Here is a 23,744-nt window from a genome sequence, read left to right on the forward strand (position 1 = left end):
GAAAGATTCAAGACCAGAGCATTGCAGTGAGGCCCTCAAATTTCATTTTCACTACGTCCATAAAATATGCTAAAGAACATTTACTAGTATTTTATAAAGTGTAGTGAAACCTCAATTCTCCAAAAGTTTCAGGTATCCCTCACTGGAGTGGAGAGCAGTAGGAAATTATGCAACTATGTGCAAACTTGAAATATGGAACCCAAGAATCAGACAAAAGTATTGTGCATTCTTTGTCAAGATGATCATAAGTCATTTTTTTTACAGCTGTTACTCATAATACTTTAGATCCTCAGAAAGAATTTTTAAAACCCAACCTACACGGCACTTTGGTTTTTACATTTCTGCCAGGGAGGGCAATGATACTCAAATAAACCAGTTTCACTTTCAGATTATTAAGTGATGCAAAATTTTAGGTTTCAAACACTACAGGGGAACATTTATTCATTTAAAAACTGCTTTCTCTGAAGTCTTAAAATTAGAAAAATTTCTAATGGGTCTTTCAGTTTTATAAAAGCCTTCTTTTGAAAAAAATATATTTTGGGCCAAATTTAAATTCACAACACCTGATCTACATCCATCAAGATGGCATATTCTTGCTGGTTAATTTTTATTATTAAATTAAAAGCATTTACACATTGTAATGATTTGTCCTTGTACTACTTTAGTAATTAGAATTTCTAAGGCCAGATTTAATAATTTTATTAAGATGTTAAAATTTAAAAAAATGGTACAGAGTTTAAGCGTAGAAGTTTCTGATTATCAGGGAATAACGTACAGATTATCAAGGGGTGTGAAGTTCGGTTAGGATCGGGTGGTGTAAGGAATACATAATCTGCAATATCCCCGATTGGGGGTCAAAGTACAGACATTGAGATATGAGGGTATGTTGTTCATATAATGGCTATGTTCAGGTGTGGAGTACGAGTGGATACGATGATAAGGATGGATTTACCCTCATTTGGTGAGATGTAATGTTCAGTGAGTTTATGGTTCCAGTTCATATGGTCCAATATGTCCTGATTCCCCAGCAATTGTTGAAGCTACACCCTGTGCAAACTTTTAGTGCAGACAAAGAAAGTTGCAATTGGCAACGCTGGGCCTTCTTACCCAGACTTCACACCAGTGGCAAACTGCAGTTTGCTTTGTTTCAGGCTGGCAGATGTGCAGCTACTTTGGCAGCTAGCCATCAATTGCTGGAATTCCCATCACAAAGAAAGCCCAAGTCTCAGGGGTTTTCACATGCAGAATCCTGCCTCCCTTTCTCCCTTCTCTTTTTCTCAGACCCACTTTCCTTCTGCCTTTGATGTATCTACACCCATCAACTTCCTCTCCTCTGCCCCCAGGTCTCCGTCCACACTGCCTCTCACACAGCTCTCCCCATTGCGTCTGCCCTCCCCCACCTCCAGTGGTACTGCCTGCATTATGGTAGCACTTCAAACCCCACCTTGTGCGTCTCCTCCCCCGCATTTACCCCCAACTCCCCCTCCCCCTATCTGCTCCCCCCTTCCTCCTCCTCTCCCCCATCTGACCACCCCCCTTCCTTCCCCCCATCTGACCTCCCCCACATCTACCCCCTCCTTCTCCCATCTGCTCCCTTCTCCCTGACCCATCTGCCCTCCCCCTCTCCTCCTCCCCTTACATCTACCCTCTCCCCACGTCTGGCCCCTCCTCCTCCAGAAGCCGGCAGACCCAGCCAGGCAGCCGTCCTTGATTCTAACTGACCTCCCCCACTTCCGTTCCGGGTCCTTCCGGCGCGCGCGGGGGCTTCTGGGACATTTCCGCCTCTGCGACGCCTCCTCCCCTCTCGTGAGCGTCCGGATGCTGGAGGGAGCCCCCGGGACGCGCCTGGGGTGACGTCACCGCGCCGTCCACACCCCGGATGGGAGAACTCCCCGGTGACGTAAACGCTCCCGCTCTCCCCAACCCGAAGGACCTCGGCGTGCCCCGCCCTCTCACACAGGAGTGGCACTCCGGGAAACCAATGGGCGCGTGAGACGGCTTCGGGCTGAGCGCCGTGCCCGAGGAGCGACGTTAGCGAGAGCCAATGGTGGTGACGGGTGTGGCAGCCCCGCCTCGCGGCTGCCCGACCGCCCATCCCAGGTTAGGCTGCGCCTGTCAGTGGGGGCGGCGGGATGGCGGCGCTTTACGCTTGTACCAAGTGCCACCAGCGCTTCTCCTTCGAGGCGCTGAGCCAGGGGCAGCAGCTGTGCAAGGTCCGGGGGGATGGGGGACTTGGGGGTCCATGGGAGGGGCGGGGGGATTGGGGGAGTCCTGGGAAGGGATGGGGGCATGAGGAGGGGGCGGGGGAGGAGTGGGGGGGGAATGGGGGATAGGGGGAGCCCTGGGAAGGGATGGGGGATAGGGGGAGTCCTGGGAAGGGATGGGGGCATGAGGAGGGGGTGGGGGAGGAGTGGGGGGGGAATGGGGGATAGGGGGAGCTCTGGGAAGGGATGGGGGATAGGGGGAGCCCTGGGAAGGGATGGGGGAGGGGATTGGGGGAGCCCTGGGAAGGGATGGGGGCAGGGGGAAGGAATGGGGGCAGGGGGAGGAGTGGGGGAGGGGATGGGGTCACGGGGAGGGGATGAGGCCCTGAGAGGAGTGGGGAAAAGGATGGGAGCCCCTGGGGGGAGGAGATAAGGGATTGGGGGAGCCCTGGGAAGGGATGGGAGGAGTGAAGGAGGGGATGTGGCCCTGGAAGGGATGGTGCCCCCTGGGAGGAGTGGGGGGGGGGGAAATGGGGGCTCTGGAAGGAGTGATTGCCATGAAGAATACTTCTGCTTTGTCCAAGGTGTTCTGTTGTTGTGTTTGGGGGGGACTGTTGAGTCTTTGGGGAACGTGTGTGGTAGAAGCACTAACTCTTCTTTTTGCTGTAGGAGTGTCGAATCGCGCATCCCATTGTCAAGTGCACGTACTGCAGGACCGAGTTCCAACAGGAAAGGTAAATTTCTGCTAAGCTTAAACACTGGACAATAAAAAGTAGTTGGCATCTGCTTCTTTAATACACATCCAAAATAGTCCCACTTCAGCCTCTTGATTCTCTCATGGTCCCTTTTTCTATGTGTGAATTTAGCATTTATTGACAGCCCTGGAAACTGAAATTTTCCATAGACTATGTACAGCAGAAGCAGTACCGGTACAAGCTTCACACACACTGCCCCACTAAAGTATCTTAACCCTGATCTTTAGGTGTCCCCCGTAAAGACTAAGGAGACAGTTTGGTGGCTTTGGGAGTTCTGCTGAGAAAAGCGAACCTGGTATGTTAGTGCCAGTTGGGGCAGGGTTTGTAATGTGGGAACAAGACTGAGAGCTACCAAACTAATTTCACATAAGCCAATGAGCAACCATCTGTTGGTAATAGCTTTGGGTAACTAGTGGGCTATGCTGTTTATGAACTGGCAACCTAAAGGTGAAAGGCTTCATATCCTGTTACCAAAGCCCTGAGCCATCCTTTTTCTTCGCTCCTGTTTTCTGTTGCAAAATGTTCCTGATACTAAACTCCTGTCCTCCTCTCCTTCCACCGGTGATTCTTTGTGTCCGTAACCCATATGCCATTTGGTTACAGCAGCCCATTCCTTGAAACCCTCATCATGCCCCTTGTGTTGCGCCTTCAATGATCCAGCACTCTGTCATATGTCGTCTGAGTGCTTGTAGGGGGGCCAGTGTTGTGCCCCTTGATGAGGCTCTAATCATAGTCCCAATCTCTGTCAGGCAGACGCATTCTGTGCTCTTGATTTTGCAGCATGATGTGTGGCATTTCTTCCTGGGCGGTGCTCAGCTGTATCTTTCAGTGAAGTGCCTGGGTGCTCCTGGAAGCTGTTCTCCTTCTGTGTTTTGGCATGCAAAAATGATTCTTATTCTCTATGCTGTAGCGTAAATACCTGTCTTGTCCTTCTGCATTTGCAGTAGTAAACATGGTTTTCTGCTTGGTTTTAATTTCATTTTTGTGAATATATGAAGAAGAGGGACCAATGATCCCAGCAGCCACTGAGCATATTTCATGCAGGCAGTGTGCAAGGTAGTTCCCTGTTTTCCATCCTGCGGATTGGGGTCAATGAACCTCAGTCCTGATCTGCATCAACCCTGCTATTTTAGTGCTTGCCCTCTCCGGTACTGAGATTATCACTCATGCCGAGTCATGTAGTTTGATGCTGGTTAAATGTCTGCTGCAGATTAGCTGGTGACCAACTAACTCATTTTGTTGGTGACCATAATTCCAATTGAGCAAATATGTGCGTAAATTAAAGGCTGAGGTCTTAATTAAATTAAAGGGGCTGCCTTATGAAAATGCCGTCTTTCAATAATACCTCACTGTGGTAGATTATCATCACCAGGCAGGGGTAGCAAATACATTTTATATAAAAGCCACTAGTGAACATGAATACAAAAATCCTGCCAGGAGAGTTGTATGGTTAGGGGAAATTTAGCGCTCAAGCACAGAGGGCTTAATCTGTACCCAGATATTGCTGACACAGTTATACTTCATTCTTGCTTTTTCTTAATGTTTTGTTTTAATAGCAAAACCAACACAATATGCAAGAAATGTGCTCAGAATGTGAAACTCTATGGAACGGTAAGTGCTGGGGACTATCCCGTCCACCCTCATAATTATAATGCTATTTCCATTGTCTTTCATCTGAAAACGTGTAACAGCCTGTCTGTGTAGGGGTTACCTCACACACTACTGAAATGCAGTGCCCTTTTGGGTGAAACATAAGACGCTTTTTTGTGGTGAATGGCAATACTTCACATGAGTTTAGGACAGCAAGTGACCGATCCCATATCCAGTTGAAACTAAATGGGGGATTTAGGGAAATCAGAATGTGATAACCTAAATTGAAATTTGACCAGGAAACTGGAATAAACATTTCTTCCCTTTAGGATGAGGTTTGAAGCTTAGGTCCTGACCACTTGTCATTAAAGATCCCATGGCACCTTATGCAGAAGTCGGTATAAGTTCAAGTATCCTGGCCAATCAGTAATTTGGATTGGTAGTTTGGATGCCTGATCCCTGGTTTATCTAGCTCGGTGGTCTCCAAACTTTTTGGATCGTGCACCCCCAGGGCCAGCTCTAGGGATGCAAAAAAAGAAGAGCTGCCGCCGGCGTGCTGCCGAAAACGGAGCAGGGAGAGCCGAGCTGCCGCCGGCGTGCCGCCAAAGAATCAAAGGTCCAGGAGCGCTCCTCCTGCCGTGCACCCCCAGGGATGGTCTTGCGCACCCCCCACTTTGGAGACCACTGATCTAGATACATGCACAATTCTTGAGTCCCTATGAAGATGGGACTGAGTGATAGAAAAACGCACATGTGCTACGTATTTACAAAGCATTGCTAACCCGTACTGTATCTGTCCTTCTTAAAGCCCAAACCATGCCAGTACTGCAACATAATAGCAGCATTTATTGGCAACAAGTGCCAGCGGTGTACGAACTCAGAGAAGAAGTATGGGCCACCTCTCTCCTGTGAACAGTGCAAGCAACAGTGTGCATTCGACAGGAAGGATGATAGAAAGAAGGTGAGTTTCTATGTAAAATGGGGCTGGAAAGGTGAAAGAACTAACCACAGTAATAGCCTATTCATCTTCTGCACAGAGTCACAGGATTTCCGCAACAGTAACGTGTCGGCTATAAAGTATTTTCTGGCCAGCTCAAGAATTTACATTTGCAATGAGAGATGTTAAAACACTAAGTTCATTGGATTGCTTTATATTTTCAGCACCATAGTTCCTTGGTCAGGTCTTTTTCTGAACTGGACTTAGTGTAGGTGCACACACAAGTGAGAAGGGACCCCACTCCAAAATGGGTGGTAGAGATAAAGGGAACTTCACATACTGTGAATTGTCCCAAAGGTAAGCATATGCATAAGTCTTTTAACGTGGGCCCCAGGCCTACAGTTTTGGACGCTGTATAAGTAGTTCCCACCATCTGGACAGAGCCCCTTAGAACAGTAGTTTTCAATCTTTGGTCCATGGACCTGTTGATGTCGGCCGGTCTATGTCTAATCCTCAAGGTTGTTGAGGTTGTTGTTACGATAGGACAGTGGTTCTTAACCTGTCGGGGTCCGCAGACTATGCCTAAGATTTCCAAAGGGATCCGCACCTCCATTCAAAAACGTTTAGGGGTCCACAAATGAAAAAAGGTTGAAAACCACTGAAACAGAGTATTAGTGTTCGGGTTCCTAAAGCACGTGCCTTCGAGTCCAGGTGTTGACCTTTGTGTTTATAAAAATCCGAATTGCACAGGATGTGATTTCTTGCTCTAAAATGTCATGGGGAACATGTGATATAAACAATCCAAGAAGTGTCAGCTCAGAACGGATGGTAGCTGTGCCAAGTTTTTATCACTGTGACTTGCTGGCTGCATCGCACTGGCAGTGTTGAATGCAGTCAACACCTTTTCTAACCACATCAGGGACCCCTTGAGTCACTGCATGTGTGTTGTTTGTGACTGCATACCTTGTGTCTGTAAATCCTGAGCATGGTTGATCTGAAGTTGCCATCAGGCTACTTGTCTACTCTGTGCTTGGGATGTGGGGAGGAAGCGAGAGAAAATCCTCTGACTCCCAACTTGCCTTTCAGGTGGATGGGAAGCTGCTGTGCTGGCTGTGTACGTTGTCCTACAAACGGGTCCTACAGAAGACCAAAGAGCAACGCAAACATCTAAGCAGCTCTTCACGGACGAGCCTGCAAGAGAAGGAGCAGTTCAGCAGGCTCAGCAGTGGCAGCCATTACAACAGGTAACTTGCATGTAAATGCTGCAAATATGCTCCGTTGGAGCACTTTCCTCCTGCAGGAGGGCTGACTGCTTCAAACTCATCAGACCCACTTCCAACAAAAGTGGGAGAAGTGCCTTGGACCTCACTACTGCGTAACTGGGGTGACTTTTAACATCGTTATGCATCTTTTTGCATAAAGCCTGGATAATTCTGACTTAATGAATATGCAAATCCAGTAGTTCTAACCTAAACTCCTAATAGTGTCACAACACTACTCAGTGAGATCTGTTTTACAGAATGCTTACTGACACGCTGTTTTCTCAAATAATTAAAGCTGCATTTGTCAAATTAATGACAGAAGTGCATTAATTCATTCAGTAGCCTTGCTCTTCCAGGTGGCTGAAACTGGGATATAAAAAAGTGAAATGACTTGTCCCAGATAACACAGCAAGTCAGTTGGCAGAGCTAGGACTCCTGACTCGACCACTAGACATGTTTCCCCAGCATTCAAAATTGACTGACTCAGATCAAACACTGCAGCTGAGATCACCTAGGAGACTCTTGGTGATGATCCCTAGTTTGAACATCTGGGGGCTACTGCTCAGGTATTCTCAGTGGGGACTTAGGATGAGCTGATCCTTTTCTGTGCATTGTGGAGTGTATTACAGTTCTTGTTGACACTGGGTCAACTTAGATTTATCTTTAAATATATGGTTTTGGACATAGAATGTTCATGTGCCCAGAAGTTTGATTGGCACATTGTATAAAATAAACTCTAGTTTCTCTTTAAGGAATTATCTTTTATTTGGCCATCACTATGCTTGGAGCTCTCTTCTCTCTAAGCTTGTTGTGAGTGTGCTTTAGTGGGAGATGGTATTTATCTGTGCCTCTTTCTTGTTTCCGGACAGTCTCTGATTCACAGGCCTTTTAGGTTCTGACATGTATCTTCATTGTTTTTCCTTCATAGCCAGAAAACCTTATCCACCTCCTCTATTCAGAATGAAATTCCAAAGAAGAAACCCAAGTTTGAGGCCATATCAGCCAATGGTGACAGGTGAGCCAGTTGGTTGGGAAAGATGCCAGTGGGTGGTCTCATTTAAGTTTGTGTAAGAGAGAATTCAGTGCAATTAGCAGGATGCTTATATGACAGAATGGGGCTCTCAAACATTGGTACTGCAAGGGCTGCATTAGCAGCTTTCTGGGACCCCACAGGCCAAGCCTACCTAGCACCTAAATGTACACTTGAAAATCAAAAGATGCCCAATGTTTGTACCTACTAGAAACTGCTTGTTGGTTGAGTTCACCAGCAGTTACAACCTGCAGCCTGGATCAGCTTTATCCTCACCCTGCAATGACAGGGGAAGGGTGGCCACTGGCTGCGTGATGGGCTCTGGTCTGCAGTTTGGGCTAGAACGTTATCTGTTAGACTGAAAGCTAGGCTGCAGTCAGAATAAAGAATAGAATGCAGGGAGACAATCATTAGATGAGAGAATATAGAGAGAAGTCTTATCCCCCCCTCTCCTGTGGGAGGAAAAGTGATAAACAGCTTCCTCTGAACACAGTGGACCTGATTCTGCCACTGCTATATGCATGCAGTTCCCATTGACATCAGAACTTGCATGCAGCAGAACGGACCTCACTAGCTATATAAGGAGAGAGTGAGATGGATATTTTTTTTTTTTTTACACTCTTGTACATGCATATTTTCATTCCTCCCTTTCCTCTCTGATTCTCAGCGTTCCTTCCTCTCCCGAGATGCTTTGCCCCCCTACCCAGAGTGCCCCGTCCGTGTTGGTGCAGTGGGCTGCTTCCCAACAGAGTCCCGGTGCCCATCATTATCCTGTTTCTCAAGGCACTGACGTCCTGAAGTGAGATCACCTATCGTTTTCTCCCACCCCCGGTTGCCCTCCTGCCCTGGAAATTGTCTCACATATGGAAAGTGTCCCCATCGATGGCTCTTCTTCCAAACTGCATTGAATTGGGAATATAGAGCACAGCGTAGGCTCATTAGTGCCAGAGAGTCTTATTAAGTCTGTTGAAGTCACTGGTAAAGTGCTCACCGTCCATCTCAATTGTTCATCATTTAACTCCAAATCACCTCTGTCCTAAGGACACCTGTTAGCCCATTGTCTTTGGCTATTGAAGTAAGAAATGCCAAAGCATGAAACTGAGTTTAAAGAATTCTTTAAGGTGTAGCGGTTGCACAATTCTTTAAATGGAATTTAATGCTGATTGGCAGGAGACTGAACACCACCTCCCCCTGGCCAGAGCAGGTACCGCACAAGCAGTAGTGCTGCAAGCTGCCCTCTACCAGTGCACCTCAACTTTGACTTTTAGGGTGCGCTATTCCATCTGTGGCACCTCTGCTGAGGCTGCCAGCCGTGTTGTAGGTCAGTGCCACTTGTGACGGTAGAACTTCTTAAATATCTGCTCGCTAGGAACGGGAGCGAGCTCCTTTAATTCATTTCACATAAACTACCGAGTAGCCATTATCCGGTAACCAACCTTGCTCACACGTTATCTGGAAGCAAAAAGGCTCCGTGCCCTAATACGAATTCCAAGTCATCCATTCAAAAAAAAAACTTAGCAAATGATAAATAAATTAGATTACTTCATTTCAGTTTACTCTTGTACCATATCTTGTTCTCACTTGAAAGCCCTGGTAGGCTGTGATCCTCTCCACAAACTTACTCTAGTCTTAGGGAAATCCCATTAATAAGTTATACATAATTATAGCTGCTGCTCCTAAGTTCCAACAGGGGGCTGTGTGTTGTCCAAGACATAAGTTGCAGCCATTTTAAATCTATGTGACTCTGTTGCTGTGGGGCAACAGTCACCCTTAGTGGCTAGTGAAGTTTAATCCTGGGGCTGTATTTCCTTGTAGATGTTCAAAACAATAGTTAAATTCTATGATGCAGCTGCCCCTATCTTTAACTTAGAGGTGTGGCCCACAAAGGCTGCTTCTACATGGGCGATCCCTCTGTGTTACAGCTGAGGGCAGCTGCATCTTTATGCAGAGTAGGTGCTAGCCTTGGGCTCTAGGCAAATTGCCGTGTTCTTGGGCTCAGTGACTTGGTAGCAACCCCTTCGTGGTCCAGCTTATCTCTACTCTTCACCTTTGTTGGCTTTCCATCCTGGTGGATGCAGATGGGTACTCCTCTGGGCTTCATAGGTTCATGCTTAGTATCTCTGAGTTGATGATTATCATGTTCTGTCAAATGTGTATTGGGGATTGTTGAGTGACATTTGAATTATTTATTTTAAAAAGTCTCATTCTGGAGTTTTTATGGTTAATTTGGAGGGTGAATTCTACTGCGCAGAGAGTGGAGAGGCTGACTGCACTGGCAAGAGCTGGGCATAGCATAGGCTGAAGTTAGGTATCATCACCACCCAGCTGTCAGGGCAACTCAACAGTGTCCTGCAACAAATTCCACCTTACCGAGTCCCACAACTCTGACGTTGGACTCACTCAGTTCACTGCTCTTCCACTCGTGGGTCCCAAACAGCTCTAATGGTGTGTTTCCCACCTTGACTTGAGCACCTGTTGCTAGTCCAATCCTGAGCCACCTCAAACAGGTGTGCCAGAGCACCTCAATCCTGGCCCACTGCACCCAGCCCATAGCTTCTTCCTGAATAGAGGCTACCAAATGTGTGTCACGGTTCAGGTCAATTGCACCTGTATTCCCCCTCCATGATTCCTTAAGAGCACTGACTCTAGGCTCCCAACTCCACAGCTGTCACCTCTCTTGGGCAGAGACCCATGTCTTTCTCCTTCCTGACTGGGTTTTGCCAGGCTGCACAGTTCCCTGCCTTCACTGTGATATCCCCAGCAAGCCAGGCTGTCTAACCAGGTCAGCATCTGCATTTTGCTCGAAGGTGAAAACATTACAGAGAAAACACATTAAGAACAATAAAAGAACCTACATGCATGCTAATAAGCTTACCATAGATCACTCCCCAATTCCAGCAGAGTCTCTGGTAGGAGTTTTCCCCATGGTTACAAGTTGATAACAGCCTTAACTCAGAACTAGCACACTCGTGAATAGTTTCGTCTGTCCTTTCCTTGGGCCTTTGATCTTGAGACTCTGGGAAAAGGTGATCAGCAGACAGTAGTCCTCTCCTGGGGCATAGCTTTAAAAGGCTGGGGTTTTGCATTGTGGTGGTAGGGAATTTGCATTCATCTCCCACTAGAGATTCCCCTGGCAAACCACTTTGTCCCAAAAATTCTTGTCAAGTACATTGTTCAGTACAGTCCTTTGAAGTGTATAACATTCCCAGGGTTCACATAATCTCTTTCCCCAAGAGAGGTTACATGCAGTCCCAGTCCACGATAATACATAATCTTTGCATTTAATACAATGGACTCCCAAGTTATTTAAACTTAATTCAATAAGGTTTTTCAAGGATATTGCATGAAATTGCCATATTTGTCTCAATGTGGTCTTACGATATAGACAAATGTTCACAGTGGATTAGATTAAAACACCCGCACTCCTTTCACTTGTGACCACTGAAGGAGTCCAGTTCCAAGACATGAAAAGCTGACTCACTATACCCCTGGGCCATCTCTTTAGCACAGAAAGATCAGAAAAACCTCTATCTGATCCTTGTAGGTGAGCCCTAAGACACAAATTTGTTCACCCATATTGTCCTGAGGGAATACTGAGCAGTAAATTCTATTAAATAAAAATATTCCCACATGCACAAAATTTCTGTGCTTATACTTAAAGTACTCAGTTTGCAGGCATGGAGAGGGTGGTTTGGGGTGAACTGCTTCTTCTTTGATGTAGTTAAATCAACCTTAGGCCAAGCTACTACTTCCGTTTAGAAAATATTTGTTTAGGCAGATTTTTCATAGTTGGGAGGAAATTTCTAAGTTATTTTTAGTGTAATTTGAACGTTGACCTTGACAACGTCCCTTGACAACCAGCCTGACTTTAGTAGCAATGTCTCCAAACAACTGAGACATCATCCCTAAGAAAGGCATTGGTTGTAGGAAAGAGTGTCACCCCTGAATTGGGCCCTCCCTAAAGTGTGTAGGGATCATTGTACCACAGTTTGTATATGTCAGGGGTATATTTTGGTTGGACTTCTTAAGAGGCTCTTTTTTACCAAAAAAAAGTGATTTATTGTTTGTTTTTCAGTTTTATTTCTAATTTTGTAGCTAACTTTATAGCTTCCATTCCTAACTTGAAGTTAGGGTTTGAGATTCACTCAAGACAGGGAAAAGAAACCCTTCTCCTATTGACATGACTTTAAAAAAGTACCCTCTCGGTTTTTTTTCCACCTTGAAGTAATTGCAGAGACATGTTACAGCAGTTGGATCTCTGAGTACCAACTGTATGCATCCGATGAAGTGAGCTGTAGCTCACAAAAGCTTATGCTCAAATAAATTGGTTAGTCTCTAAGGTGCCACAAGTACTCATTTTCTTTTTGCGAATACAGACTAACACTGCTGTTACTCTGAAACCTGAGTACCTGATTATGCACACAGATGAGATAGGCAGATACCTGGCCACTCTGAAATATACATGCAGTTTGCACCTGCATAATTACCCCCCACTGTCTGTTTCTAGGCACCAAACTCAAGGGTGAGTTGAGGCTCTTTTTCAGTTAAGGCCGTCTGTCTTTACTTGTGACTTGCCAATATTTGTTAATGGTGCAATAGGATGAGAACCTCTCTTTAAAACCGTCTCAAAATCTCTCCCTTTAGTTCTCTGCTGAGGGGAGCAGATGGGTCTTTCTTCCAGTCTCCTCTTCTGCCTTAATAAGTTTTCTTGGCCAGGAGCAAACCAGGGAGTGCAGAATTTCATGAGTGGGTGGCCATGGGAAGTCTGAATCTCGTGGCAATGTTTATTACCTTGGGATACAGCGGAGGATTCATGAAGCAAACTTGGAACCATTAGTGATTATCTTCAAGAACTCTTGAAGGACAGGTGAGGTCCCAGAGGACTGGAGAAGGGCAAACATAGAACCTATCTTTACAAAGGGGAACAAAGACCAGGGAATTAGAGACTGGTCAGCCTAACTTCAATATCTGAAAAGATACTGTAACAAATTATTAAACAATCAATTTGCAAGCACCTAGAGGATAACAGGTCGATAAGGAGCAGCCAGCATGGATTTGTCAAGAACAAATCATGCCATATCAACCACATTTCCTTCTTTGACAGAGTTACTGGCCTAGTGGATGGAGGGAAGTAGTAGATGTAATATATCTTGATTTTAGTGAGGCTTTTGACAGTCCCACATGACATTATCACACACAAACTAGGGAAATGTGGTCTAGATGTAGTTACTGTAAGGTGGTTACACAGTTGCTTGAAAAGCTGTACTCAAGAGTAGGTATCGGTGGTTCACTATCAAACTGGGAGGATGTATTTTGTGGGGTCCTGCAAGGGTCTGGTACTAGTCAATATTTTCATTAATGACTTGGATAATGGAGTGGATATTATACTTATAAAATTTGCAGATGACACCAAGCTGGGAGAGGTTGTAAGCGCTTTGGAGGACAGGATTAGAATTCAAAATGACCTTGACAAGTTGGAGAATTGGTCTGAATTCAACAAGATGAAATTCCGTAAAGACAAATGTAAAGTACTACTTTGTGCATTTAATCTTTTTTTTCCTCAATTACAAAATGGGGAATGACTGGCTCAGTGGTAGCATTGCTGAAAAGGATTCGGCAATTATAGTGTATCACAAAATGAATACGAGTCAACAGTGTGATGTGGCTGTAAAAAGTGCTAATATAATTCTGGGGTATATTAACAAGAGTGTTGTATGTAAGACATGGGAGGTAATTGTCCCACTCTACTCAGCACTGGTGAGACCTCAGCTGGGGGACTGTGTCCATTTCTAGGTCCCACAGTTTAGGAAAGATGTGGACAAACTGGAGAGAGTCCAGAGGAGAGCAACAAAAATAATAGGAGGATTAGAAAACCTGACCTGTGAGGAAAGGTTAAAAAAAATGGGGCATGTTTAGTCTTGAGAAAAGCAGACTGAGGGGGGACCAGAGAACAGTCTCCAAATATGTTAAGGGCTGTTACAACAATAGTTCTCCAGGTCCACTGAAGGCAGGACAAGAAGTAATGGGCTTAATCCACAGAAAGGAACAGAGATTTAGGTGAGATATTAGGGAAAACTTTGTAATTATAAGGATAGTTGAGCACTGGAATAGACTTCTAAAGGAGGTTGTGGAATCCCCATCGTTGGAAGTTTTAAAGACCAGGCTGGACCTTTCAGGGATGGTTCATGTTTCCTTGGTCCTGCCTCAGAACAGAGGGCTGCTCTTGATGACCTCTCAAGGTCCCTTCCAGCCCTGCTTTACTATGATTCTGTGTGTCCCTCGTTTGGCCAAGGAATGGAGTAGGATAGGGAAGGGCTTACTTGTAAACAGGCAATTCAGTGAAGAAACTTTTGCTTTCCCCCCACAGAGAGTATCTTAGTTTTTGCTCTCCTCTGCTCCCTCTCTCCCTCAGCATGTCTGTGTGGTGTGTGGAAGCCTGAAGCTCTTGTTGAGAGAGTGGAGATGCTAAGAGTGACATTACTGCATTGTGCATATGTATAAAGGTGCTGGAGGCTGCTTTGCTTCCCTCACTCGAATCTGGTACCTGTGTGTCATATTGCAGAGAAGTAGCACATTACAACGTTCTGGGATGCAGGCTCTCGTTAAATGCTCCGTATAGACAAAGACTGGCCATGTAGAACATTATGGGTGTTAACCCCAGCCAGCTGACATGCAGTTAAATACATCTTCTTGTCAATACCAAGCATTCAACATCATGTTAGTTAACGTGTTCTGTGACAATAAGACTCTCTAATGCAGATAAACCCCCACAGATCTGCAGTATTAAGCTTCCCTTTCTTTCCCATCCCAGCATGTCCTGTTACTTTTATGACCTGCACAACTCCATTCATTGAATTTCTCCCTTTGGATTCCCAACAGGGACACTTCTACCCCACACACACCACGTAAGGGAGGAAAAGCCTTTCTCCATCACATCCCAGAGACCCTGTCCCATCATTCAAACTATGTCCAATTAGATTCTGTCTTTTCAAAGTACTGAAGAAACTCCCTTGGGAGGTAGGCAGCAGATATTCTTATTCCCATTTTACAGATGAGTAAACTGAGGCACGGGTGACTTAACTTGTCTCAGGCCACAGACTGAGTCAGTAACAGTTACATTAATAATCTGGTGATCGTTGGCTGTCAGTGCACTAGGCCACACTGCATTTGCCTTAGACTCTACCAATACTAGGGCCGAATGCACAGTCCAAATATATGACAGGTTTCAGAGTAGCAGCCGTGTTAGTCTGTATTCGCAAAAAGAAAAGAAGTACTTGTGGCACCTTAGAGACTAACCAATTTATTTGAGCATAAGCTGTAGCTCACGAAAGCTTATGCTCAAATAAATTGGTTAGTCTCTAAGGTGCCACAAGTACTCCTTTTCTTTTTCCAAATATATAGTCCAGGTGAGATACTTGCATTATTTATTATTAATTTTCAAATAATTTATACAGCAGCAATAGCATGTAATATTGGCAAACTATTCCTTAGCACCAAGGGGTAACTGTTAGACATATTGTAAAGACAGACTAAACAGTACAGAAGGTGGTGTCTAGGTAGATAACTTGTGGAAGGGACCATCTCTTTGTTCTGTGTTTGTACAGTGCCTAGCACAACGGGGGTCCATGACTGGGGATCCTGGGCATTCTTGCAATACACACAATATGCTTTACCAGAGACAGGGACTGTGTGCGTCTTGCCCAAACAAGCTGTCAGCCAGCCAGCTAGATTCATAGTGTCTGAGGGTGTGTCTGAGGAAGTGTATATCTTCCTTTCACTCTTTTTCTCTTCCTGAATAGTCTTTGATGTGGTAATGAAGCTTTTCTCCAAATCATTGTGCCATGGCTGGAATTAAAATACAAAAAGCCCAATGCATCTCTTCCTGTTTTCCCCTGAGATAACTTTGGCTGTAACCTCCGTGTGCTCTTTCTATTGTTTGTTTAAGTTAGGGGGTTCATTTGTTCATTTCTTTTTCCTGTTCCATTGTTTATCAGGGCCCTGATTTGCATTTAGTGAAAGGTTTTCCCCCCCACTGCCATGGACTCCCTGTGACCTAAAGAGGGTTCCTAGGTGATTGCATAAAGTTTCATTAACTCATTGATTGCTTTTCCATACCTCTTGGTTTGAAAATGGATAGTTTCCATGCAAGTAAAGGTAGTCTCAAACACTAATGGTTGAAAACATCCCTAACAGTCTCCCATCCTTTCTTGCTGAACGCTTAATATTAAACTTGTCAAGATACAAATTCTATTGCATATCAGGACATCAGCGATCCTGCCATGTGACTAAATCTGAATTCCCATGGTGTCTGGTTACAAGGTTATAGGTAACTTATGTAGCCTTTGAATGGATGAGGTTATTCAGATGTCGCTATCTGCGATGTCATCTGTGAAAGGGCTTCCATGTACTGGTGAGTAGAAGAGTGTGTGATGAGATTCTTTCTCTTCTCTCTCTTGCAGCTTTTCTCCAGACCTTGCCCTGGACTCCCCTGGCACGGACCACTTCGTTATTATAGCCCAGCTGAAGGAAGAAGTGGCCACTCTGAAAAAGATGCTGCACCAGAAGGATCAGATGATCTTGGAGAAAGAGAAGAAGGTACAGCCCTGGACCGCTTCCACACAAAAACTGCAGAGTGAATTATGAGCCACATACTTAAAGGTCTTTACCTTGCATATTTGTACAGTGTCTGTCTGTTAGCCTTGTGGAAACCAGCTAACTCTCAGGTGGGTGTTGTCTGCAAGCTGGTTAATTTCCAGGGTTAAAGAGCCAGGCACTGTGGCAGGAAGGAAGGTGGCTTTCTGGCTGTTTGGAGGTGGGTGGGCCAGGATTGCAGAGAGGAACAAATTCTGACCATCCACTGCCACACAATGAAGATTACCCCTTTTTCCTTTGCCTTGTACTCCCAGTATGCCCAGCCTTATGTGCTGCCAGTTCTTGATGACTGCTGGAGTGCAAGAAATGGCAGTAGGCAGGTAGGTTGCATGTGGGGTTGAGTCCAAGAAAGCCCATAGCTGCTCTGTGTGCATAGGTAGAGCAGGCAACGCTCAGACAAGTCTCAGTCCCAACCTGTGGCACCCCCTGCTTTGGCACTTCTGAGTCCCAGGCAGCTCTGCTGACGCACCTCAGCTCTGGCTGCTTTCACAGCATGGTGTGAGAATCCTCTTTCTTACTCAAAGTATTCCTAATAATAGTCACACCTTACTTAGCACGCTACAAATGTTAATTAATCCACTTCCACAAACCTCGTTATCAGGTGGGTAAGTATCATTATCTCCATTTGACAGAGAGAGAAACTGAGGCACGGAATGGTTAGTGGCCTATTGGTGCTCAGCAGGGCAGAAATGAATAAGAGCTATCAGAGCTCAGCCCCTCTGAAAATCAGGCCGCAGATTAATTGCCCAGAGTCACAGAATGCACTGGGGTTACTAAAGATGCACCCATGCTGGGGCTCTGTCTGGGTCCCACCTTTGGTATTAGCCTCAGCTCTTGGTGCATGTCCTCTGGCCTGCAGTTGGGCAGTAAATGTTCTGAACCCTCCTTGGCCTACAGGATCGCAGTGTTAACCCACATGGTGCCTCTCTGAATGTGTTCCTTTCTCCAAGGTGACTTCTACAGAGACATTTTCCAGGGCAGGACATCTGTTCGGGGTGAAGGAATCTGGACACATCCCTTTTCTCCTCACTCATCCAAAAGCTGCTTGCTTGTTTCTCCTTAGATCACAGAGCTAAAGGCCGACCTGCAGTACCAGGAATCCCAGATGAGGGCAAAAATGAACCAAATGGAGAAGACACACAAGGAAGTCATGGAGCAGTTACAGGTGATGGCATTTCTATTCTAATGTGCTGGGTTGTGATCTTCGCAGGAGTGACTGAGAACGCTGTCTAGATCAGAACGCTTCTCAGGCTTCCACCCACACAGCTCTGCTAATGCCTTTCAGTCCTGACCTGAAGTACTGCCTGTTCGAATAGGACTTGGCCCCCACACTGCTCTGCCAGTGCACCTGAATCCTTCTAGCCCCCCCTTGCTATTCTCTTCCTGGGCTCAGTTTTATTGTATCCTCTGCAAACTGGATGGGAACTTTATCAAAGTCAAGCTTGAACCCAGGTGTCAAGACTGTAAGGCCTATTTATCCACCCATTGCACCACCGAGCTCCTGATTTGATTTATTAGCTCAGTAGCCAAGGAGAACAAAGCCTAACAAACAAAGGGTAGTGCTTTTTGTTAGACTAAATAGATATAATTGTAAAGAAGTCTGTGAGCTTGTAGGAAATGTCCTTTTTTTTTGGTCAGGCCATGAAAACGGTGTATATCGGCAGAGGTAGATTCTGGTCTGCAGTAGGTCAAAAGGGAATTGGTTAAAAGAAAGAAATCGTATATGGGTGCAAAGTTCATCTTCTTAATTACTCTGTCTGGCATTTACAATCAGCTAAAGCTCTAACTATGAGGGGAAAAAAAACAAAAAACAAAGGTGTGGATAAGACACAGCAGAAAATGTTCTTTCCTCATCACCACATGCCCAAGTTAATTATTAGGGTAGGACAGGTTTTTGTAGATTACAGTTGCTGTCAGAAATCTATCAGTGCTTGTGAGTTCCTGTCCACTATGCAATTTCTAAAGTTGTCTTAAGTTGTTTCTTAAGTTATCCCAGGCTTCGAGCAGTCATGTTATGGATGGGATTGAGACACCTTCTTTTAGAACTGAAAAATTCGGAGGCTGGATGGCTTGTGGGGCTGGTAATGGAAGTCAGAGCCCATAATCTCTTACGTTGTCTGCTTGAATCTTCCCAAGTGACCCAAAATTGTTCCCCGTGCAGGCTCTTAGGTGACTTGTGTAGAATGAGTTGACATTCTCATTCCAGTTCCTAGTAGGCAAATGTTCACGTTACATGTTGCCACAAACTGGTTGCCTTTGTTGGTAGTTTCAGTAGAGAAGCCAAGGGGGACTGAGCTTCCTTTTATCTCTTGAGACAGTCCCTCCAGATCAGGGCAGAAGCACATCTGTCGGGCACAATGTGGGGAAAGCTGTCAATCCAACAACTTCCAATAGCACCAAACTTGCTCCATTTTAAAATAAAAGAAGTATCAAATAACTGAACTGGCTGGCCCTCGCATACCTGCCATTCCTGGGTGGAGAGGTGTGTGTGTTTTATACTTAGCTCTAAATGAGACAGCCCAGAACTTGGTCTTTCCAGTGTCTGAGTGTAAAACTTCAGCTAACATTGGCAGAGGTTTTGGAAACTGTTTTTCTCCAATGATTCCAAAATAAAAGTTCAAATGGTAGCAGTGATAGCAGGTACCTGGAAACGTTCATAAGATTCACTTAAAAAAAAAATCTTAAATGTCCTGTTTTTTCTGGGGAAGCTCAGGTTTGTGTGGGTGCCTCTGTTCTTATAAGCTTGAAGGAGGCAGAAGAAATTCCTTTCTGCTCTAGCACTGCATACGTGTAGCATCCATTCTCTTGTTTGTAAGCCTCTGCCCAGGGCAGCTGGAGACTTGGCTCATACAAGTTCTCAGCTGTAGGCAAGGGTCATTCTAGCACCCTGCATGCCCACTCAATGCAGTTTGCAAACTGAACCAGAAGAGCCATGTCTGGCTTTGCATGCACACCCCTATCATTAGCTTGTGCTGTACCAACAAGATAAGCAGAAGGCCAGAGAGTTTGGAGAGAGGTGATTCAGGGGCTTCGTAGTAATACAGTGGAGCCTTTCACTTCTAGTTGCCTGGTTTGAAGCCAGTCTAAGTTAGTAGTGACTGAAAGTTTTTACCCGCTGGCTGTTTGGTGATTGATAAGAAATCATCTGTCTCATCTCTTGTTCACTGAGACCTGGATTCATGTCACAGAAATCACCAGTGCAGTAATGCTTCCTGGTGACATTGGCAGCCTCAGTAAAGAGGCTGGGAGTGAAACAAGCCAGGAATATTGATAGAGCCACTCACCCCTAGAGTTGGTCAGAGTTGAAGAGGATTTGGGGATTCAGTGTGGGGGGGAGGTTGCACTGCCACTACCCATCCTGCACCTTGTTCTGTGGACTTTGGTCTCCAGAGCCGTTAATTCAGCATTTCTCACAAATAAAAAATGAAAGGGGATGGGGGAAGGAAAGGGAAGGGAAGTTTCTCAGGCAACTCCCAGTGGAATTGAAAGGGCCCTCCTCTCTTGTCTAATGAAAAATCACTTAATCTGTTGTGCTTCGTGATGGAAGCTGATTGCCTGCAGCACTTGGGAAGGAATTCCCCCCTTCTCCCATTTAGGTTGGTCAGGTACATTGGCATTTGCCTGTCTCTGCAGCATCAGGTGTTGCCAGCTGGTAGAAATGGAATACTGGCCTTGCTGGTGTGATCCAGGACAGCAACTTCTACATCCCTTTTGGTCTGTATGCAGGAAGCCAGCTGTGCCTGTCCAGGTAGTTCTTGAGTAACAATGATCCACGCTATTAAAATACCCATTTTCACTGTGTTTCCAGGCCAAGAACAGAGAACTCCTGAAGCAAGCAGCTGCCCTATCCAAGGGCAAAAAGCCTGAGAAGTCAGGAGCAATAACCTCCCCTTAAAACAAAAACAAACTGGGAGCTTCCCCAGCATTAACCCAGGAGGCCTGTCTGTTCGGCTGGAATCCAACCTCAGTCTTGTTACTATCCTATCGCTATGGACTCGATGGAACGCCTGGTGTGTGTTGCCTTTCAACAGCATGGTTGAGTGTGTCTGGTTTCAATATCTGTTGAATACTGTTATATAGTATAGTGATCCACAGGGAGCGGTGCCCCACACATCTTGCTGTCCCCCGTGCCCTGGAACGAATGGTCTCCAGAAGAGACCCTGTTTGGAAAACAGGTATTACCACTGCCACTTCCTACATTAGAAACCAGGGATCCTGTGATACTGGAGACCCGTCTCTGCAGTTTAAAATCTGCTGGGCTGAGGCACAATCCGTTGTTGGCTGGTTTTCAGGCTTACCAAGAGCTTTGGGGGCACGGTGAGAGCTTTATTTTCAAGTGTTTTGTTCCTTCTTTCAAGGGAAGCTCTTAAATCATCTTCCCCAAAGGGAGCAGGAGGCAGCACGCCGATCTGCCTGGAGCGGTTACGCTACCTTTCAAAACCTGTTCCAGAATCCAGGCTCTAGATTTCTCTTGGGTTTTTAAAATATTGGCTTGGCACACCTAACTGCCTGTTTTGATAACTTTTGGTTTGAGAGTCTTGCAGAATAATTGTGCATAATAACCATATGGTGGCCCTGTGGGGCTCTGGTTAGTGGCTTGGGCTAATCTAACTTCTCTGGCACGGCCTTCTGCAGTAAAGGCAGAAGGAGAGCTTGAGGCTGTATTAGACGCGCTCTCCCCTCCCAAGTCCCGGATCAAGTTGATCCTTTTATATCTTCTCCTCTCCCCCCCCACTTCACTAACGTCAGATGTTACAAGAAGTGAGTTCAGTCAGGTCAATAGTGACACAAAGTAGGAAGTGCTTCTTGGGTGCTGGGCAGAGAAGCCCCCAACCTCCATTCCCAACAAAAGCCAGCAGGATAAAAGAGCTGAGAAGGTTCTCTGCTTTTCTGAAACAATCTGACTTCAGAGGCAAAGAGGCCATAAACAGTTCCAGTAAGATCAGCTGGAATGTGTACTTCCAACCCACCCTCATTAGAGGTGATCTGAACTCTGCAGCTGTCTGAGCCCTGCCCTCAGGGCATCTCTTAGAGGGGAGAAAAGCACTCTGCCATTAGGGGGAAATGCACAGATGAGCTCTCAAGTCAGCACGTTCCAGGCCAGGTTACTCCATGGAATCCCACTGGCCAGCCCTATTCACACAAGGTGAAGAGAGAGCTCAGGGGTTAGAGACCCTACCTCGAGGGGGGGGGGGGGTAGGGGAAGGAAACAACCTTAATGTAGACAGGCACCAAATGGAAAGAGATGAGACACTGACCCTTTGAGACAGGGCTAGCTGCTCCAGCTGGGTTTTTATTAATCTTTTAAGTAGAGAGTTGCAATTTTTTTTTTAAGATGAATTTATTCAATGGCACTTTTCAGATGTTAGCTTTGAGCGTGGAAGAGCACACTGAAGCATCAGATACTGTCGTGTGGTTTTTGTTTTTGTTTTTAAAAAGACTTTAGGATGCTAAGAAATCTTTGCACTCTGCCAGAGTGTGACAGCCGGAAAAAAAAAAAAACCCACCTAATTTTATACTTCACATATTTTTAGAAAAAGTCTGAAATGTATCAATAGGATTTTTTTTAAAAATGGGGGCTTTGCTTCTTAGCTTCCCTCAGGACACAGAAATAATAATAGAGGGAGAAGGGCCTTGTATATACAATGTTGTTGTTTTTTTAATTGTGACACATTGATCATGTAACTGAGTAGCTGATGGTTTGTAGTAATAACGTTGTTTCTTTGTATGTTTGTAATAATGGAGATTTTAAAGGGATGCTTTGATTTGTACAAAACTCTGACAAACGTTAAAAGTGTTTTAAACAAAATCCTCTTGATCTGTGTGATATTTTATGTTTGCCTTTTTTGGGCTGAATCCCTAAAAGGCATCCTTAGCTCTCACCTGGGAATGATTTGTCTGCTGATCCTGGCTGTGCACCTGAAGCACAACGGTGTCGTGGTGCTACTCATGGGTGTGGGGGGTGTGTGAAGAATTGAACAGCATTTTCTTTAATTCGGCTTTCTTGTATTTTGGCTTCTATCTTTTAAATTCTCACAGTCAAGAATCAGTGTCACTTAACCAGTTACATCCACACACTTCAAATTTATCCCAGATGTGCCAGTCAAGAAGATCCTCATTCATTTTGCTTCTCCAACCAGAATTGCTTCATGAACCAAAACTAAACAGGGAACAGCACTTGATAGGAAAAAAGACTAAAGGGTAGATTTTTCAAGGTACAATAGCAGATGCTTAATGACCATTTGTGCCTCTCCTCCTAGATCATCTGTTAGTAGGGCTGGTTGAAAAAACACGTTTTTGGTCAGGAGAAATTCCAATTCCACAAAATTTAATCTGACAACTGAACATTTTCAATTTGGAAATGCTGTCACAGTGCACCGTGGGAGGAGCTGTGTGGGTGTCCCCTGTGTGTATTCTCCTCTATAGACTGGACATCCATGATGGGCTCTTAGAGGGGGAAGGAGGTGCACATGGGAGGTGTAGTCTGGCCACAGAGCCCAGCCTGTGGAGAACAGGGACATGAGGCAATCAAAGTACTGCTTGCATTGAGCCATCCCCACAACATTTCCATGATTTCGGGTTTGTGTTTTGTTTTTCAAAGAAAAATCCTTTTTTTTCCCTCTCTCTCTCTTCAGAAAGCAGGCATTGTAAGTGCAATGTTTCATTGTAGCTAAAATCCATTTTTCTGTCAAAACAGTTTTAATGAAAACTGACCAGCCCTGGCTTTTAGGGGGTAAGTGCAAAAGAGTGTGATGAAAAAAGAGATTGACCATATGAACTGAAATATATTTAAAAATAAATTGGAGGTAGCTTGGCCCAAAGCACCACAGCTTGGTCTCATGTTATTGTTCAGAAGCAGTTGCCATCACAGCTTTTGAACCCCAGAGTGGGCAACATTGATTACATCCTAAAGCACTTGGCCATGGTCCACCTACCTTAGTGAAAGGAAAATGTGTGTGTTTTCTTTATGGCAGCTGTCAGGTCTCAAAGCCCTTTTCAAACAGTGTGACTTGCTGGTGGGGGAGGGGGAGAAACTGGACACATGCTCAGTTTTCTCCTCTTATATGTTTATAGAAGTCCTGAAGGGGTTGGGTTTCTTTTTTAAACGTACAGTATGTTTTTCAACTGAAAAATTTCAAAATTGTTGTATCTGGTTTTGCTGGAGCTTCAGTGCTCTAAGCTGGCTGAAGGGCCCTTTAAATCTGGAGAGAGAAGGTAGTTTATGTCCAGGGACTAATTGTTGGATGGTTCCCTATTAAGGATGACACAAGCAAAAGAAAACCACAATACAACAATAACACTTACCATTTATAT

The 23,744-nt window shown here is 45.2% G+C and overlaps 2 protein-coding genes across 6 annotated transcripts in view; one reads left to right on the forward strand and one right to left on the reverse strand.

Annotated features, from left to right (window-relative positions):
- Window positions 1–2,110, reverse strand: part of LOC125624879 (uncharacterized) — an 87,637-nt gene extending 85,527 nt beyond the window's left edge. For both annotated transcript variants that reach the window (XM_075121342.1, XM_048826204.2), the window contains exon 1: window positions 1,723–2,110. In XM_075121342.1, the coding sequence (XP_074977443.1) occupies window positions 1,723–2,095 (373 nt within the window). In that variant the 5' untranslated portion in view covers window positions 2,096–2,110. The remainder of the gene's footprint in view (window positions 1–1,722) is intronic.
- Window positions 2,057–22,239, forward strand: FAM76A (family with sequence similarity 76 member A). 4 transcript variants are annotated; one of them, XM_048826214.2, is made up of 11 exons: window positions 2,057–2,213; window positions 2,874–2,938; window positions 4,516–4,570; window positions 5,358–5,510; window positions 6,573–6,730; window positions 7,677–7,763; window positions 8,446–8,577; window positions 16,238–16,373; window positions 16,685–16,750; window positions 17,494–17,595; window positions 20,239–22,239. In XM_048826214.2, exons 1-11 carry the CDS (start codon window positions 2,133–2,135, stop codon window positions 20,323–20,325), a joined length of 1,122 nt encoding a protein of 373 aa, XP_048682171.1. In that variant the 5' UTR covers window positions 2,057–2,132; the 3' UTR covers window positions 20,326–22,239. The 4 variants fall into 4 exon arrangements, with proteins under 4 accessions (XP_048682171.1, XP_048682174.1, XP_048682175.1 ...); XM_048826217.2 differs by lacking the exon at window positions 16,685–16,750; XM_048826218.2 differs by lacking the exon at window positions 8,446–8,577.
- Window positions 22,240–23,744: the final 1,505 nt, after the last annotated feature.

This window comes from Caretta caretta, chromosome 19 (assembly GCF_965140235.1).
Source record: "Caretta caretta isolate rCarCar2 chromosome 19, rCarCar1.hap1, whole genome shotgun sequence".
Lineage (NCBI taxonomy): Eukaryota > Metazoa > Chordata > Testudines > Cheloniidae > Caretta > Caretta caretta.

Coding starts and splice junctions, on each gene's coding strand:
- FAM76A (XM_048826214.2), top strand. CDS start 2,133: ATGGCGGCGCTTTACGCTTGTACCAAGTGCCACCAGCGCTTCTCCTTC. Junction 16,374..16,684: donor TCTTGGAGAAAGAGAAGAAG/GTACAGCCCTGG, acceptor TTGTACTCCCAG/TATGCCCAGCCTTATGTGCT. Junction 16,751..17,493: donor CAAGAAATGGCAGTAGGCAG/GTAGGTTGCATG, acceptor GTTTCTCCTTAG/ATCACAGAGCTAAAGGCCGA.